General features: G+C 39.5%; 1 protein-coding gene and 1 pseudogene across 1 annotated transcript in view; one reads left to right on the top strand and one right to left on the bottom strand.

The window, feature by feature from the left end:
* Nucleotides 1-18,692, top strand: part of Arhgef33 (Rho guanine nucleotide exchange factor 33) — an 83,281-nt gene that overhangs the window by 26,000 nt on the left and 38,589 nt on the right. Inside the window, exons 5-9 of the mRNA XM_048353087.1 lie at nt 739-846; nt 3,501-3,550; nt 12,086-12,250; nt 13,281-13,402; nt 15,117-15,259. Of these exons, the coding sequence (XP_048209044.1) occupies nt 822-846; nt 3,501-3,550; nt 12,086-12,250; nt 13,281-13,402; nt 15,117-15,259 (505 nt within the window). The 5' untranslated portion in view covers nt 739-821. The remainder of the gene's footprint in view (nt 1-738; nt 847-3,500; nt 3,551-12,085; nt 12,251-13,280; nt 13,403-15,116; nt 15,260-18,692) is intronic.
* LOC125356779 lies at nt 1,048-2,335 on the bottom strand (annotated as a pseudogene).

Genomic DNA, 18,692 nt, shown 5'->3' with positions numbered 1-18,692 from the left:
AAGTACTCGCCTCGTATACATGAAGCCCTGGGTTTGATTCCTCAGCACCACATATATAAAAAAAGACAAAAGTGGCGCTGTGGCTCAAGTGGTAGAGTACTAGCCTTGAGCAAAAAGAAGCCAGGAACAGGGCTCAGGCCCTGAGTCCCTCCCCTAGGACTGGCAACAAAAACAAAAATAAATAAATAAATAAACAAATAAATAAATAAATAAAAGAAACAGGTCTCTTGGTCTTCATACTTGACCTGTTTTTCTCTGGAAGATAATTTACCTAAACTATAACCTGCTAATCAGAAAGCTCAATTTAACTAATTAGAAGTAAAACAGAAATGTAGCATATTAAAAGCCACCATAATTCTGGGTAATGAATTTCATATGTATTAAAATGACACTCACCTTTAGTTTTTTGGTTTGTTTTTTTTTTGCCAGTCTTGGAGCTTGAACTCAGGATCTGAGCACTGTCCTTGGCTTCTTTCTTTTTTGCTCAAGGCTAGCACTCTACCACTTGAGCCACAGCGCCACTTCAGCCCTTTTCTGTTTATGTGGTGCTGGGGAATCGAACCCAGGGTTTCATGACCTTTAGGTTTTAATCTAAGTATTTGTTCAGTTTATATTTCTAGTCTTCTGAGAACACATCAACCGCAAGCTGTGTTCAATATTTTAAAGATAACATGTAAAGTTCATCCAGTTTCCTCACCAATTCTATGGCTCTTTCAGATCCTTTATTTCCATTGACAGGTGCAGGGAAGGAGAGGTGGCCTGATCCCGGACAATAATGATGCAATGTTGAAGAGTAAGCTGGAGGAGGAGCAATAGGCAACATGGAAAAAACCAAAACAAAGCAAGGTCAGATTTTTCCCCATCTTTTTTTTTTTTTTTTTTGGCTCTTTTCAGTTTATTGCATGAAGGAGTTACACTAGTCCAAGTTAAAAGCAAACCCCTAAATGGTTACATTATACAAGCTGTGAGGTTTTTAAACTTGTGACAAGGGACAGAAGGGAAATTTTACTCATTGAAAGGAAATCCTCACTAAGCTTCAGTGAGCCACAAGCACTTAAAACCCATGAACCTTCAGCTGATCGTCCTTAGTCAGTCCAATCTCCACCAGCATCTAGCATATGTTCTTGCGCTGGTCACCCTGTAGCTGAATTACTTCTCCATATTCTGGATGCTCAATTACAGTACCATTGCAGGCACATTTCTTCTTAAATGCCTTCACTGGCTTCTTTTTATTGTAATCATCAGAGATCCCTTGGACAGTAGTAAGGGTCTTCCTGCCATCTCTCTGTTGAATTCTTTTTTTTTTTTTGGCCAGTCCTGGGGCTTGCCTCAGGGCCTGAGCACTGTCCCTGGCTTCTTTTTTTTGCTCAAGGCTAGCACTCTGCCACTTGAGCCACAGCGCCACTTCTGGCCGTTTTTTGTATATGTGGTGCTGGGGAATTGAACCCAGGGCCTCATGTATGGGAGGCAAGCACTCTTGCCACTAGGCCATATCCCCAGCCTCTGTTGAATTCTTATATGGACATAATCCACAGTGCCAGCAGGAAGCAGGTCATCACCCTCACTTGCATCAGCGAAGGGGTGGAAAAGAGTGGAGGTTCTGGAGAGCAGACGTACGATAGGATTCCTTTTCCTCGGTGGAAACGGCCTGCGGAAGGCTGCTGGAGAAGGTGGGCGGGGTCGGGAAGCCAGGGGGGCCTAAGGGGGGACTGGGGCCCTATCCTCATCTGTTTTACAAATCAGATTCAAGAAATATATCACATAATGAGGGCTGGGAATATGGTCTAGTGGCAAGAGTGCTTGCCTTGTATACATGAAGCCCTGGGTTCGATTCCCCAGCACCACATGTGTGGAAAACGGCCAGAAGGGGTGCTGTGGCTCAGGTGGCAGAGTGCTAGCCTTGAGCAAAGAGAAGCCAGGGATAGTGCTCAGGCCCTGAGTCCAAGGCCCAGGCATGGCAAAAAAAAAAAAAAAAAGTCTAAGGAAATATATCACATAATGATAGGAAATGTTATTTATATTTTAAATGTTACATATATTATAAATGTTATATATAATGATCATATAATGGACATGTACTATGTATATTAACATACATTTGTCAATGGGTATGTATACACACATACTTTTATATAAATTTTGGCTTACATTGTTATTTCTCTTAGCAGGAACTTTAGGACTGCCTTAGAATAACATGCTAAGTAAGGCAAAGATACACATCCAAATAAGACATCTATAGCACCTTCTAGGTTAGTCTAGAAGCATGAGTACTTTCTCTTTATGTTTCATGGTTACCACATAGATACAGCTGTAGAGGAGTAGCTTCTCTGACCATCTCCAATATACAATAGAGGAAGCAGCCATAGAGAAGGCAGAATCCAACTACAGAGTACAGTCCTCAGTCTGAGCTCTTGGTCTGTGTTTTCACATCTTGATTTTTACCTTTATATAAACTAGGCTGTTGGGACAATGGTATAAACAGGATAGATAATTCTTACTCAAGCTTGTGCAGGACTTTTTAGTAATCTTAAACCCTTGGGCTTTTACAGGGATAGCCCATTACAGGAACAAGTTCTAGGCTGAGGTTATACATATTTTAGGAACTTCAGATACCGAGGCTGGTCCCTCTGAGGTGTTCTTAATACTAATATATATGAGTGAACGGCATACACACTCATATAATCAAAGGTTTACAACCAAAGATTTCATCTGTTAACTGGTTTGACACAATGGAGCAGATAATAGTCAGTGATGGATGAGCAACTTCTTTTCCATGGGTTGTTGTTTCATTTCATGGCCAACCATGAGGTGAAAGGTACATTCTCTGTCAGACTCTATTCTTCTCCCTAGGCTGTAAATGGTATTTTACACTCTACATCTTCTCTGTGTTTTCCTTGTGACTCCCAATCTCTAGTGTTGGCAATACTTTTTCCCTTCTACCTGTGTTTCACCCAGAATTTTTCCATTGACAATTCCCTCCTGCCAGTCCCCCTGCAAGATTCCCTTATCTGATTTGAGCAATGACCAGAACTCAAAGTTCAGAACCTTAGCAACGATGAGAGATGGGAGAAGCAGCGGACATTTTATCCAGGCCTCCTGAGATTAGGACATGTCAACTAGACAGGTCCCTGGTAAAGAGTGGCCTTCCTAACTACAGAATAATCCCTTTAGTTAAATACCAGTCAGCCCCAAGAACATGAGGGAGACACTTCCTGTGCATTCACTTCTGGCTGCTCAATCATTCCGTTTGTTGGGGGAATTTCCCCACTATGATGGAATGTGGTTTTCTGCTACAGGAGTTACAGCAGGTTTGGTCATTAGGATGGTGATATAAAATTCACCTACCCTACCCTACCCTACCCTACTTTAGATTTTGTTCTAGAGTCATTGATTTCTTCTCAGTTAGGCATAGGTATAGAATACTATAAATTCTCTTATTCCTTGCATATGTCTACTGAGGGTTGAGTTGTGTTGATTAAACAAGCTCTTTCTTCCTGCAGGAGAGAATGAACATATGCCAGTGAATAATCCTTCTACACAGATCTACCAGGTAAAGACAAATGGATTGTTTTGAATGTTCCTGTATATAATAGTAGCAGCTGTCCTTTTTGTACAGAGATTTTTGTTTTAGCACTCAACAAAGCTAAAAACAGCATTGTTGCACTGATGCTCTCAATGGCAAGGTGGGCAGGGCAGAGAACCACCCACATTGTACCTTTGATCTTTTTTTCAGGGTAGGTCAGTACTGAGGTTTGAACTCTGGAGCCTCATATTTACAAGGTAGGCACTCATCATTGAGCCACATCTCCAGCTACATTGTACCTTTGAGAGAACTGCTTATTAGAGAAGAAGTGATCTGATGTATACAATACAGCTCTACCACCTTCACTTCATCCTTCTTTTTCTGTCTCTTCCCTTCACCCCACCCATCACTGAGGCTTGTATACAATGCAATAACTTGCATATCCTTTGATAAAATGAGAGAACAAGATCTGTTTTTCTTAATTTCCTATTTAGGCAGATAGAATTGGAAAAGGAATGGAAAAAGTTTCAAATATGGTAATAGGAAAAAATTAAGCTCATTTTAAATTACAGGAATAATTTGATTTACAGGGAAAATAAAAATCTTTACAACAGAGTTCTACCAGGCTGCTATAGCTTTGTAAACAGAATTTACTTGGCTCCTCTCTTCCGACTACATTTAAAGTAAATTCTAACCCTTAAAAATCATGGAGGTTGCTGAGTGCTGGGGGCTCATGTCTGTAACCCTAGCTGCTCAGGAGGCTGAGGTCTCAGGATTATAGTTTGAAGCCAGCCTAGTCAAGAAAGTTCATGAGACTCTTATCTCCAATTAACTACCACCACCAAAAAAACAAAAAAAAACACACAAAAAAACCCCAGAAGAATAGATGTGGATCAAATGGTAGAGTACTAGCCTTGAGCACAAAAGCTGAGGGACAATGCCCAGGCTCTTAGTTCAAGCCCCAGGACTGGCACCAAAACAAAACAAAACAAAAACAGTCATGGAAGTTTATTCTAATACAACTTGTGTTATAAAAGCAGCTTGGGCGGTGGAAGCATGGTTTCTCTCTAGCCTTTAGAGTATGCATATCTGCAAGACATGAGAAAGGAGACAAGAATCAGCAGATCTTGCAGTAATTGGGAGAAAAGGCTCTTCCTAAACTAGCACTAAGGTTTTAAGCCCAGGTAACCAGGAAAACAATTGGTCTCCCAAGCAGAAAGATAGGAGTCTAAAGAAGCAGATGGGCTAGAGTCATGGCTCCAGTGTAGAATACCTGCCTAGCAAGCATAGCTCTGAGTTCAAACTCTAGTGCCACCAAAAAAAGTGGAGTAGTTTAGAGGAAATGTTATTAAGATTCATTGAACTCAAGTGACAAAGTAAAAATAAGAACTAGTTTCTAGAAGTTCATTATTGTAAGCCCAATTAAGGTAAGTAAGAACAGCATTATAAAAACATTATACTCACATTACTCCTAGTCTTATATCATCAATGTGAAAGAAAAGAACCAACCTCATGTGATACATAGTTATTATATGCATTCCAATGCTTAGCCTGATAAGAGATGAAACAGATGAAACAGACACTCATTGATTTTTTTATAAAAACTTTCCACAACCTAGGAAACACATTTAATACATGATACATGAATACATGATAGGCTATTGAAAATATTACATTGGAAACATTGATAAAACTCTGTAAGAGAGACAGAGAAGGGGGAATTAGTATTGACTGAGGATTTGAACTAGGCACACGAGAACAAGTCGATCATTTGACAAATGGATATAAGGAAAGCAATTCCAGATGGAGGGACCAGCTTGTCCAGGACCAGCCTGGGGTTTCAGTTGGTGTTGATTTGAAGCTACGCTGGTCCAAGGCCTCTAATGCTACCCCTGCCCACCTCCCCTCTGTTCATGTCTGACCTGGGTATGGCATTTGGATGAATGGGAGTGAGTACCTCTTTAAACTCAGGTATCATTTCAAGTCTACTATAGGTTTTATGTAGGTCACTCCCTGGATGTTGGCTAAATATAGCTTCAGAAGGGATGGCCTCGTTATCTTACTGTATCACAAATCCAAGTACATCTGTTCACAGTGGAATACATGAAGCAGTGAGAATGAAGCTGGTCTATATGACCTCTGTGATGCTATGAAAACCCAATCCTTCTCTTAAAAGAACACTTCCTAAGTCTGTGTACTCCAAGCAACTTTTAGCCAAAAGAAGAACAAGGAGAAGTAACAATGAAGAGGAAGAGAAAGGAGGGAAGAGTTAACTATGAGAGGATACTATGTCAGAAGGGAGAGTATCTGAAGCAAAATGTGAAATCTCAGCAATACTTTATCTCCAGATTTTACTTTGTTGACAGATCTCACCCCTACCTGGTGTTATTCTATATACATACTTGCTTCTTCTACTGTTGCCTGTCTCTTCATCTAGAATGTAAGCTCTAAGGGCAGGGATTTAGTTTATTTTGCGTATGTGTTGTACTCTCAGCCTACAGGACAGTGCCTGACATATAATACGTATTCAATAAATATTAGTTAATATGCAAGATGAACCAAAAGGTCTGATGCTATCATCCAGTTTGGTTCCAAATCGTTTTGGAAAAACTGGCATACCCTAATCCAAACGAATCCCAAAGTGTTTGTTAAAAAGATTAAATATCAGAATCAAAGCCAAGCATTGGTAGCTCACCCCTGTAATCCTAGCTACTCAGGAGGCTGAGATCTAAGGATCATGGTTCTAAGCCAGCCTGGCAGGAAAGCCCATGAGACCTTTAACTCCAATTACCCACCCAAAATCTAGAAGTGGAGCTGTAGCTCAAGTGGTAGAGTGCCAGCCTTGAGCAAAAATGCTCAGGGACAGCGCCCAGGCCCTGAGTTCAAGCCCCAGGACTAGCACCCTCTACCAAAACAAACAAACAAACAAACAAACAAACAAACAAACAAAAACACACTCAAAGGTTAACTATCAGAATCAAACTAAGCTGGGCATCACTCGAAGTCCATCCTAGGCTGGTTACATAATGAGACCCTGTCTCAAATTTTTCAACATAAGAATGTTGAAAACAAAATTAAAGGCAAATAACAAAACTGGAAGAATGTTTTTAACAATTATTTCCAATGTTTAATGGTATATAAATATGTTATGAAATCAATAAAAATGGACAATTCCTAAAAATGGATAATTCCAAGACTCTAGGAGAAAACAGGCAAAGAACACAATTTTCCAAAGTAAAAATTAGAAACAGCTAATAAACAGAAGAGGGGGGAAAAAGCCAAAACAGCGATGTTTAAAGTCAGGAGTATTATTTTTATTGCCTATCAGATAATAAAATGATAATATTTAGTTCTAGTAGGTGTGAATGAATTGTAGAAAATTTTGGAAAAATATTAGTTAAAATGCAGCAAATGTTTTTAAAAGCACTCATTTCTGTCCTATAGCCTTTTTGATGGACTTGACCTTCTTGGTCACCAAGAAGGTGCTGTAACTCAAAATAGGTAACCAAAGTCAACAGGAGAATTAATGCTACTTTCCAGCTCTCCTAAGACATAATTACCAAATAACCAGTGTGCATGCACCAACTAATCTTAGGTTTGCAAGCTCAGTATATTCCCCTTTTTAGTTCAAATCTACTTCCTTTTTCTCTCATTCTTTATCCTCTGGACATACCTCTTTCATAGTTGTGGAACAAAATATCTTTTTCAGAATCAGGTGGTCATATGTCACTTTTGACCACTGCATTTTGCACGTGGATTCAAAACTCTATCATTCCATTAGGGAAAAGGAATGTCCATGATTAAGGCAACAGATGGATGTTAATAATTGCTAGCTCAGCCCTCACATCAACAATTTGAGCTCCACTTTGGCTCACTCCTTGGGAATGTAAACACTGTAGCTTCCTCCATTTCTATTATTTAAATTTCATATACCTTAATTCCCAAGACATTTTTTCTAAATACCCTATAAAATTTAGGAAATTTTATATATGATACAGAATGTTTCCAAGCATATACAACCACAATCATAACTTTTTGATCCCTGTGGTAAGATATTTTCATATAATATTACTTAATTAAATATATCACAATAACTTATTGAAACTGTGGTGAAATACTTTGTACAAGTATTATTTGATTGAATATATCACCTCTCTATAATATAGTAGATTTCCTTTTGGATCCAATACTGCCTAACATTTTTGACTCAAAGTATTTTCATATTTCAATACTTATCCTGAGGAAATATATGTAATGCTTACATAAAAAGGATTATATGACAATGTCATTTATAATCTTTAAAAGTTACAAACAGGGGCTTGGAATATGGCCTAGTTGTAGAGTGCTTGCCTTGCATTCATGAAGTCCTGGGTTTGATTCCTCAGCACCACATATATAGAAAAAGGCAGAGGTGGCACTGTGGCTCAAGTGGTAGAGTGCTATCCATGAGCAAAAAGAAGCCAGGGACAGTGCTCAGGCCCTGAGTTCAAGCCCCAGGCATGGCCAAAAAAAAAAAAAAGTTACAGACATTTTTTTAACTAGAGTGAAAGGGTGGGTAGATTCTGAAATATATGCAATAGAATATTGTGTAGTCATTAAAAATCAACATTTGGAAAAAAATTTAAGCCTGTTGGAAGAAGGCTCAGGGCAAACCAGGCATGGTGGCACATACCTGTAATCCCAAAACTTGGGAAACAGAAGCAAGGTTAGTCTGGGTTATATAGTAAGACCCTGTCTCCAAAAAACAAAGAACAAATAAAAAGAATGTATGGGATATAGCTCAGTGGCAAAGCACTTGTATAGCAAGTGTAATATATTGAGTTCAATCCCTAGTACCAAAAAAGAAAAGACAAAAAAAAAAAAAAAGAATCTAAGGGCAAAAAAATATGAGGGGCAGAACCAAATATCTCTGTAACATGAACACCATACATATAGGCATTTACATGCATATAATAAAATGGAAAGGAGGGGCTGGGGATATAGCCTAGTGGCAAGAGCGCTTGCCTCGTATACATGAAGCCATGGGTTCGATCCCCCAGCACCACATATACAGAAAATGGCCAGAAGTGGCGTTGTGACTCAAGTGGCAGAGTGCTAGCCTTAAGCAAAAAGAAGCCAGGGACAATGCTCAGGCCCTGAGTCCAAGGCCCAGGACTGGCAAAAAAAAAAAAGAAAAAAAAAAGTAAAATGGAAAGGAATGTGAATGGCTATACTGAAGTAATAAAATTTGGGGTAATTCTCATTTTTCTTCATCCTTTTTCTCTGTAATGAAAGTAACATATGAAAATACCTTATGTGTCAATAGGAAAACTATAGGAACCATTGGACATTTCCTTTGAACACAGAAAAGTTAATTTTCCAGGGTGTATTCAGGGATGGGAAGTAAACACTTTTCAGCCACCAAGTTTCACATCAGCTTCAAAAGGGCCCGTAAGAATGACCTTAAGGGTCAACTTCTGCAGGGGATGTAAGGGAGAGGATCAGAAAATTCACTTTCGACACTGCTGCCCACTTTGCACTTTAAATCATTGCATCTCTGGGGAATCAATAAAGATCCTAAAGTTGGAAGATGGAAGCTGGCAAAAAAACAAAACAAACAAACAAAAAAAACCCCACACAAAAACAACAACCAGGTTTCCTCAGAAATGACCCAGATTTCCTGAGAAAGCAGAGCAGTTCCCTGGGCGTGCTTGCCGTCACATGCTACTCCAAAACACCTGGGCTTTAGTGTCAAGTGCTGAAGGAATTTCATATGAATTATGGAGGTGTCTCAAATCTCGACATTTATGACATGACAGAGCTTCCAAGGCACAGGTCCAGGTCTCTGCATTTGCTTCCTAGTAGCCTCCTGACTGGTAATGTGGCAGAAAAGAATGGGAAGACTGTTAAAAAAAAAAAAAAGGCAAGTTGAAACTCACGCACACTTTAGTTTGGGGCCAGAGGGGGGAAAAAATCAGAAGACACCTGCTAAAATTCATCTTAAGAAGAATTAAGAAGCCAAGCAAGGCAAGAACATTGAGAAGCAGAAATTAAGAGCAGGAAATAGGAAGAATTCGGCCTCCTCTTCCCCTATTTCCTTGAGCCTAAGATGCGCTCTGTGGAATCCTAGGCTTTGAAGTTCAAGTCTTCCCTGAACCTGCCTCCCGTGGGAGCCCGCCTCCAGCGGCAGAATGGAGGGGTCATAATCTCTCTAGAACAGCTTCATGAAAAAATCAACGAGATGAGGAACGTGTTCAACTCGCTGGAGAACAAGGTAGACCCCCGTTCCTAATCCTTGGGCTGGGCTTTGGGCTGTCAGATGAACAGAGAAAGAATGTTAAGGCATTTTCCGAGTACTTTTACTCAAGGCAGTGGTTGTGTTAGTAGCATTGTGCAGCAGCTCTATAGTAAGAACCCTAAACATCTCAGAGGTGATTTATGGTATCTCAGGCCTGTGATCCTGCTCACAATACATGCTCCTTCCCGTCCTATTGTTGGTCGTGGAGCTGTTTATTTTTTATTTTATTTTTAATTTTTATTGTCAAGCTGATGTACAGAGAGGTTACAGTTTCATACGTTAGGCATTGGATACATTTCGTGGAGCTGTTTATTAGACAGCAGAAATGATGGAGGAGAAAATGAGCTGACAGTTTCAAAATTCCCAGAGTTCCTATACAACTTGGCTACTAGGGAAAATTGTGATCATTTTTAAGTTTTTGAGAGCTGAGGTTCTACATATGAGGGCAAGTCTCTTTCTCTGGAACTCTGCTGTTGTATTGTGACTTTTGGGCAAAAGTACAAGTTCACCTGTGGAAGCAATGATCATGAAACCCTTTTCTGTCAGAGAGTAATTCCTTCTTTATCCAGGCAGGAAAACTAAGTAAATGTCAGGCACTGGAATGAATGTCTGGGCAATGAAATGAAGATTTCCTTCTTTCACTTTCAAAATTTATTTACTTTTTATTTTGATGTTGTATAGCTATCCATTTAATTTTGCTCACAGATTAATTTACATAATGAAAATGGTCAGGAAGTATTTGATGTTGTGATTCAATCAATCCTGATGTCTAAATTAAGACGTGCCAAGATCCATAACAAAGATGAATTCTAATTTTTTAAAAGTTCGGAATGTAAACATACCAGAGTTATTTCCTGGTTATCAAGTTCCAAACACTTCATAGGTTCTGCTTTTTTCTTTCCTCACTGGTGCCTCTTATTTTTCCCTATTCCAAGTCCTAGAAAGAAACTAGTGAGACCAAGGGAAACACACCTCTACAATAAGTCATTTTATAATGGAAGGTGCTACTGAAAGTTGAAACCATTTCAATAACCTGACTAGAAATACATATAGGAAGAAATTTCCCTAAGAGAGCAAAGCTTTGGTCTTCAATATTCATTTGATGGGTATTTTAATTACAGAATAAACCTGAATATCTCTGTTTGGCAAGGAGAAATGGAGTTAAGAGCCCCTTTACTTAGCAGAGTATAAGCGCATAAATGTCAGGGAAGTAATGTTATTATTATCACAATTTATTTAATCTCCTGCTTTTGTGCATTTGTTCCATAAATAAAAGTGATCTTTAGAAGTGCTCCATATTTCTGTTTGTGCGAACCTTTTCATTTTGTTAATTCCTTTGTTTTTCTAGCTCACTATAATGTGCCTTATTCTGCTTAACTTTTTGATTTGCCACCTAAAGAGGAAAAGATTAAAAAATGTTGGTACCCTTTGTATCAAGCACCTGTTATAACATAACACATTTACTCATTTAATTCTGAAGAAAACCCTGGAAAAGAGTTGTTATTTTAATTATGTTATGGATGAGTAAACTGCTACCAAAAAGTTAACCAACTTGCCTAAAGTCTTCCTTCTTATAGTTGAAACTAGGATTTGCTGTCTGTCCAATTCCCAAATTGACACCTTGTTTGTGGTATGGAACTTGATGTGTGTACACTCCTGCAGACCAGGCTTGACGGCTGAAGACTACCACGTCAACATGGCCAGCTCCTACCATTATAGATATTTCAGACTCTTCTTTATGGATCAAATTCTCTATAATTAAAGACACTACTTTTCCATGATGATATACAAGGATTTAAGAAAAGAAAAAAAAGCCGTTTTTCCCTTTGAGAGAAAGTCTTATAAATCTTTAGTTATTATGCTTATTTTTTAACTTCTTAAGGAAATAAAGAACCGAGTTTCCTTACACTCTCATAATAACAGGCAGAGTATGACCTTTACTTCTTCTACAGAATTCAGAGTTCCTGGATATTATATTTTGTTTTCAAGTACACTTCATCTAAGTCAAAGGATTTTAAATCATTCAGCTTGAAGGAATACTTGTAAACTTCATGGATGCAATTTTTTTTTTTTGGCTACACCCTAACTTTGACATGTGCTGCATAAACAAAACATCTTTTTCATTAGATGTTGGTTTAGAAGTCCCCTTATGGGGTTCCAAACTTAAGTAAATGAAATCTAGAGATTTACAAGAGCCTGGTTTCTCAAAGAAAAGAAAATGGGGCCATTGGTGCCATTTGTAATAACTTACAGCAAATTGAGTTCACTTTTCCACGCATTTTTAGTTGCAGGCCCTGGCCTCAGAACTGAAAACTGGTTTCACGGAAGCAATGCAGGAGCTGTCACGAATCCAACATGGAGAATATGCTTTGGAAGAGAAGGTTAAAAGCTGCCGGTGCTCCATGGAAGAAAAAGTTACTGAGATGAAGAACTCACTAAACTATTTCAAGGTAGGTACCTCTTTTATTCTGCTGAGGAGCATGTTGATTCTTTTTTTTTTTTTTTTTTTTGTCAGTCCTGGGGGTTGAAATCAAGGCCTGGGCACTGTCCCTGAGCTGCTTTTGCTCAAGGCTAGCACTCTACTACTTGAGCCACAGTGCCACTTCTGGATTTTTCTGGTTAAGTGGTACTGAGGAATCCAACCCAGGGCTTCATGCATGCTAGGTAAGCACTCAACCACTAAGCCGCATTCTCAGCCCTGCATGTTGATTCTAAAATAGGAGTACAAATTTTTCCTTTCCTCATAGTAACCAAATACAAGAACTCCCCCGCTGGGAATATTAATTATGGAAAATATTTTGTATATTTCTGTTTTTGTTATTGTTGTTTTGCCAGTCCTGGGGCTTGAACTCAGGGCCTGATCACTGTCCCTGGCTTCTTTTTGCTCAGTGCTAGCACTCTGCCACTTGAGTCACAGCACCACTTCTGGCTTTTTCTGTTTATGTGGTGCTAAGGAATCAAACTCAGGGCTTCATGCATGCTAGACAAGCACTCTACCATTAGGCCATATTCCCAGTCCCTATATATTTCTTTTATGGAGTTCTGTGTTGAAGTTAGATACCACAATGGAAGCAACATTTTCATCTCTCATTTCTTCATTCAAAACCATGTTCTAAATAAAAATATATATATTACGGGGCTGGGAAAATGGCCTAGTGGCAAGAGTGCTTGCCTCCTACACATGAGGCTCTCGATTCGATTCCCCAGCACCACATATATGAAAAACGGCCAGAAGGGGCGCTGTGGCTCAGGTGGCAGAGTGCTAGCCTTGAGCAGGAAGAAGCCAGGGACAGTGCTCAGGCCCTGAGTCCAAGGCCCACGACTGGCAAAAAAAAAAAAAAAAAAAAAAAAAAAATATATATATATATATATATGTATATATATATGTATGTGTGTATATATATTACAAAATATTATGTTCTATACCTTTAGTCTACATACCAGTTTAGAATATACCAATTCTTCTTTTTCTGTTTTTAGGAAGAGCTGAGCAATGCAATGTCAATGATTCAGGCCATCACTTCTAAACAAGAAGAAATGCAACAGAAAATTGAACAGCTTCAACAAGAGAAGCGAAGGGAATCTCGAAAAGTTAAAGCCAAGTGAGTATCTTGGCAAAGCCATCTTCAGCAGCTTGTACTGAGGCAACGAGAGAACACCACCTCCGCTGCTGACCACTGAGCTCCACAGCTCAACGTGTGTTGGAAGGGAGAGAGGCACAGAGTCGGCCAGTACCAAACATGGGTACAAAATACTGTATGGGAAAATCCATTTAATATGATATGATATGAAATCCATTTAATATGATATGATATGAAATTAAAATGATATAAAATGACACATCTTTCAATTACAAGTATAACAGCTTATAAAATAACAAGTAGATATGTTTTTAAAAGAATGTTTTTTTGTGTGTTAAGGATGTGTAGTCCTCAATCAGTTTCTTCTCCTTCTTCTTATTATTCTAAATTTTCTTTAATGCTGCTATTATTTTGATCCTATGATTAAAATGTTACATGTTCAATAATGTCTCAAGCTGGGCATTGGTAGCTCACATCTATAATCTTGGTAAAAACAGAGCTGGGTGTGGTGGCCTGGATCTGTTATTTCAGCTACAGTGAGAAGTCTAATGTAGGAAGATCTTGTCCAGGGTCACATCCTGGCAAAAAAAAAAAATGAGATGATATATCAAAAATACCCAGGTAAGAAGGGCTAGAGGTGTGCTCAACTATGACATCCTGAAGTGCAAGCCCCAATACCACAAATATAAAAACATAGTCTCAACAGGTGGAACCCAGTACATTTTCACCCTTAAGTATATATAATCCTCATTGTCATATGTTTAATATTATCATACTTAAAACAGAAATGCAAGAATAATATTTGTGTGACCCTGAAGAATTGGTTGTAGTTTTCAATTGAAGACCCACAGCCCCCTGGAAATAGTTACCACTGAAAACTTGAAAGATACTGGAGATAGAGATGCCAGTAACAGAAAAATAAGAAGGAAGAAATTGTAATTAGAATGATTTTGTAGATATTTGAAGTTTTTCTTCAGTTTTGGTAACCAATTAAGTTGAACCACAGGAATTGCTCATATGGAATACAAGCTCAATAGCCTGGACCTCTATCACTTAAGCCATGTCTCCAGCCCTGTTTTTGTTCTCTCTCTCTGTGTGTGTGTGTGTGTGTGTGTGTGTGTGTGTGTGTGTGTGTGTGTGTGTGTGTAAAGTGAGTTTTATTCAGAAAGCAAAGAAGCATGAGATAGGTGGGGAATCATCATAAGATATTTTCACAGAAAATATTATTCTAGAAGTTTGCTGGTTATTTTTTAATTTTTTTATTTTTTTGCCAGTCCTAGGCTTAGACTCAGGGCCTGAGCACTGTCCCTGGCTTCTTTTTGCTCAAGGCTAGCACTCTGCCACTTGAGCCACAGCGCCACTTCTGGCCGTTTTCTGTATATGTGGTGCTGGGGAATCGAACTCAAGGCTTCATGTATAGGAGGCAAGTACTCTTGCCACTAGGCCATATCCCCAGCCCGTTGCTGGTTATTTTTAAGATGGAGTCACACAGATTTTTCTATCCAGGTGGGCCTCAAACCACCATCCTTTACTTTCAGCCTTTCAAGTACTAGGGTTGCAGGTGTGAGCCACCTACACCAGTTACTATGGACTATTTTTAATTTACAAAAGTAGCAATTTATATAGGTTCAATCTAATAATTCAGACATTTTCTTGAGCTGTTCTTAATTTCATTCTATCCTACTCTATCATTGTTAAGAACTAACCTGGCCTTATCACTGTTTCCCTTTCCTAGGAAAACTCAAAAAGAAGAGCATGGCACTCAGGCTGGTCCCACACAAGCACAAGGAAGTCCTTTCCGTTCCATCAATATTCCTGAGCCTGTTCTTCCAAGTGAAGACTTTACCAATATTTTGCCTTCTCAGGCTTATGAAAAAGGTATACTTCACAAACCAACTAGACATGATCCCCCTAAACCCCGCCCCCCACTCATTTCCAAGGTTTAGCTAACAGTAAGAATGAGCTTAAGTCCTCCATCTTTAATAAGAGGAAATGGCATATTACCCAGAATTTTTGTTATTAGAATTTAGAAGAGTCCAGCTGACCCAAGAGATAGATCCTAGGAATCTGCCTAATTTTAAGGATTTTCCTTTTGGGGGAAATAACAATTTGCATTCTTCTAAATTTCAATTGAATTAAAAATAATTTATTTCCAAATGACTTTTATCTGGTGGTACACATCTGTAATCCCAGAACTCTATACTTATAGACATTAAGTATGCTGTGAAAAACTGTAAAATTCTCAATCAAATGGCTTTTACCTGATGTACTTCAAAGTACAGATTTCCATGGGTGTTTTTATTTTTCTTTGACATATGAGTAGTTATCTTAAAGAAGAGAGTGCCTTCTGGGAAAGCCATCAGCCAAGTGGGTCCACGAGTGGATCTGTTTTCTCTGCTCCATGACATGGAAAGAAAGATGTGAAAGGATGACTGATTCTTTGTTGGGAAAGAGTAGAAAATGGGCTTAGAAAGTAGAAGTCAAATTAATATTTGGTCTACGATAGCTGAGCGTGTGCAAAAGATAAAATATAGAAAATTATATTTGCAGGACAAATTTGTGCATCTTTAAACAATGCGTAACAGCCCTCAGGCAGAGGAATATTTTCAGGATTTGTTGAATCCACTGAAAACAGCTCTCCAAAGTCCTTAACACCATTTACAGGGCTATATACTAACTAACCTCTACTTTCATTCTCAGATTTATCATTTGTTTCTGTTTCAAACTCTACAGCCAAGCCACCTGTTTTGCTTTTTTGTTTGTTTGTTTGTTTTGTTTTTGGAGGTGTGTGTGTGCGTGCACATGTGCGTGTGCATGTGCACACGCGCTGGCCCTGGGGCTTGAACCTGGGCACCCTCCCTGAGCTTTCTTTGCTTAAGACTAACGCTCTAGGGCTGGGAATATGGCCTAGTGGCAAGAGTGCTTGCCTTGTATACATGAAGCTCTGGGTTTGATTCCTCAGCACCACATACATAGAAAACGGCCAGAAGTGGTGCTGTGGCTCAAGTGGCCGAGTGCTAGCCTTGAGCAAAAAGAAGCCAGGGACAGTGCTCAGGCCCTGAGTCAGCCCAAAGCCCAGGACTGGCAAAAAAAAAAAAAAAAAAAAAAGAAAGAAAAGAAAAGACTAACGCTCTACCATAGCTCCACTTCCAGCTTCTTCGGTATCTAACTGAAGATAAGAGTCTCACAAACTTTCTTGCTCAAGCTGGATTTGAACCACAATCCTAAGAGCTCAGCCTCCTGAGTAGTTAGGATTATAGGCATGAGTCACCAGCACCTGGCCTGTTATTCTTTTAGCTCTTGCAATGCCCTATGGATTCTGTGGCCTCTGGCCCTTCACACTGGCTATTCCCTTTACTTATCATCTGTTACCTTTCACTTCTCTGGGTGAACTCCTTTTCCTCCCAAGTTCTCCATAACAGGGCTTTCCTGTGCACTCTTTAATGTGAGATTGTTAAAATAAGATTCCGATGCAGCAGGTTTTGAGGGGGAAACCTGTGCTTCTTCACTCCAATAATCTCCTATGTAATAATTCTGCCAATCTGTTGGCCATACTTCCCAGGCACTGTTTTGGGGGTGGTATGTAGTGTATAAAACAGCAAAACTTTGGGGGCCCTCTTCGAATGGAAACTCTTGCTACTTTTTCTTTCACAGCTTTCCTTTAACCTCTTGTGGTTGTTGCTATTGGTCATGGGTATTGAACTTAGGGCCTGGGCACTGTCCAGAACACACACTCTCTCTCTCTCTCTCTAATCAGTCCTGGGGCTTGAACTCAGGGCCTGGATGCTGTCCTTGAGCTCTTTTGCTCAAGGTTAGAGATCTACTACTTTGAGCCACAGTGCCACTTCTGGTTTTCTTGTGGTTAATTGGAGATAAGAGTCTCACAGACTTTCCTGCTCGGGCTGGCCTTGAACCACGACACTCAGATCTCAGCCTCTCGAGTAGCTAGGATCACAGGCATGAGCCACCAGCACCCCATTCTTTTCACTTTCAAGTAAACTTACTCTGTGTATAAATGTTGTGAAGCCTCTGTAATGAGGGAAAAAGACAATGAACAAGATAAGTGGAATATATAGTATGTTCCACAGTGATTAGAAGAAAATAAAGGAGAATTATATTGTAGACAGGGCACTCGATAAAGACCTAAAGAGAGTGAGGAAGTTAATTTATGGATATGCAAGAGGAGAGAAGGAACAGCTATTGCCACAGGATGTTACCACTGTCCTAGGCTTTGACTCTCGAGGTCCCAGTAGGCCAGATTGCACCATTCATTATCCAAAGAGTCAAATCAGACAGAAAAGTGGTGGCAAAGTAGGAAATTATTTATTTAAGTGTGACCCTACGGGGGGGGACTAGCATCTTAACTATTGTTGTCTGGATATGGACAATAGCTCTAGGATTATGTAGGTGAAGAATAAAAGCTGGAGTGGGGATATGCAGAGCCAAGCATCTTTATCTCACATCTGGTTTTGCAGGGCTTCACTGTCACCAAAGGAGATCCCTATGAGATTCACTGTTCCTGGGATGGAGAAATGACTCAGAGAAAGAATAGGCTAGAGGAACAATGTAGAGTCAACTGGGGGCAATGGCTGGGTCCTCCTTCAGGTTCAGGGAAATGACTGGAGACTCTAGAAGTCACTCTGGTGGTGTCTGGATTAGGACATTATAAAAGTTAGTAGATGATGATCTGTTGATATCCCTGGAAGTCTTGAAAACACCCTAGTTCCTCTTATGTTAGTATCTGTAGTCTCGAGCAGACACAAGAGGGCTTAAGTAAACTTTGGACTTATCAGTCTTGGAGTACCAGTTTCAGATACATTCTTTAGATGATTGGTATGTCTCTATGTAGAGTTGGGCAGGAATCTTACCCAAACTTTACAGTAGCAAAGAAGACAGATGCAATATGAAGACAGTTACCCAGGAGCCATCAATCTGCAGGTCAGAGGGAAGAGTTAGTGCTTTCAGCAAGAGCAGCCTTGAGTCTCCATTACAACCCTGGTGGGAACATTATGGGCATGTCCAAAGAACAGCCCCATGGGGCTTGAGCAGTGTGAATGAGGAAGACAACAGGAGATGGGATCATAAAAAAAAAATATGCATAAGGTAGCAAGCAGAGATGGGGAGATTCTACAGCTATCTGATCATTGTAAGGACTTTTGATACTGAAATGGGAAGTCATTGGAAGGCAAAACAGAGTAAGTCTGACTTATAGTTTAATCACATCATTCTGCTCTTATTATTACTGTCATCATGGCTTCCACCACCATCACAGTTTAACAGTCATTTATCTCTGACACTATGCTAGGTCCTA

This window comes from Perognathus longimembris, chromosome 8, assembly GCF_023159225.1.
Source record: "Perognathus longimembris pacificus isolate PPM17 chromosome 8, ASM2315922v1, whole genome shotgun sequence".
NCBI classification, from domain to species: domain Eukaryota; kingdom Metazoa; phylum Chordata; class Mammalia; order Rodentia; family Heteromyidae; genus Perognathus; species Perognathus longimembris.
The sequence above is the reverse complement of the archived record's forward strand: the minus strand, read 5'-3'. Positions and strand labels throughout refer to the sequence as shown.